Source organism: Neopelma chrysocephalum, unplaced genomic scaffold (genome assembly GCF_003984885.1).
Source record: "Neopelma chrysocephalum unplaced genomic scaffold, ASM398488v2 Primary Assembly neopelma1_86647, whole genome shotgun sequence".
Taxonomy (NCBI): domain Eukaryota; kingdom Metazoa; phylum Chordata; class Aves; order Passeriformes; family Pipridae; genus Neopelma; species Neopelma chrysocephalum.
The window spans coordinates 373-1,173 of record NW_020916178.1 but is presented as its reverse complement, the minus strand read 5'-3'; the positions used below and the strand labels follow the sequence as shown (position 1 = coordinate 1,173).

At 67.0% G+C, this 801-nt stretch overlaps 1 protein-coding gene across 1 annotated transcript; it reads left to right on the top strand.

Moving 5' to 3' along the window:
* Positions 1 to 141: 141 nt before the first annotated feature.
* On the top strand, positions 142 to 597 carry LOC113979658 (methionine--tRNA ligase, cytoplasmic-like; the record flags this gene model as incomplete). The annotated part of the gene is made up of 2 exons (XM_027706979.1): positions 142 to 243; positions 331 to 597. Coding segments are annotated over 2 exons (249 nt in total), but the record flags the coding sequence as incomplete, so codon positions are not given.
* Positions 598 to 801: the final 204 nt, after the last annotated feature.

Here is an 801-nt window from a genome sequence, read left to right as displayed (position 1 = left end):
GCTGTGCCCAGGGGGTTGCAGGGCTGTGCCCAGGCTGGGGGGTTGCAGGGCTGTGCCCAGGGCAGGGGTTGCAGAGCTGTGCCCAGGGGTTGCAGGGCTGTGCCCAGGGCAGGGTCTGACCCCCCATTTCTGCCCTCCCAGGCCAAAGAGCCCCCCCCAGGCCCAGCCCCCCCTGCAGCCCCCGACCCGGCCCCAGGTGACCCCCGGCTGATCCAGGAGCTGACAGAGGAGGTGGCCAAGCAGGTGAGGGGACACAGGGCACGGGACAGGGGGGTGAGGGCTCTGACACACCTCCCCCAGCCCCTGATCCCCCCAAATCCTCCCCTCCAGGGTGACCTGGTGAGGCAGCTGAAGGCGGCCCAGGGGGACAAGGCCCAGGTGGACACCGAGGTGGCCAAACTGCTGGAGCTGAAGCGGCGCCTGGCGCTGGCCCAGGGCAGGACCCCCGAGGTGCCCAAGGGCAAGAGGAAGAAGTAGCTCCAGTGCCCCCAGTGACCGGACTGGGCCGTACTGGGGAGCGGCCCCGGTGCCCCCCAGGAACCAAACTGGGCCGTGCTGGTTGTGGTTACGTGTGTTTAATAAAATACAAGAGCTGTACAAAGGGGTGTGGGAGCTGTGTCCGTCTGTCCATCCCCACAGTGTCCATCTGTGTCCACATCCATCCGGCCCACAGTGTCCAGCTGTCCATCTGTGTCCACCTGCATCCAGCCCACAGTGTCCAGCTGTCTGTGGGGCTGCCCCCAGTCTGGGGGGCAGCAGAGTCCTTGTCCCCAGTGATGGGACAGCGCTGGCACCTTCACC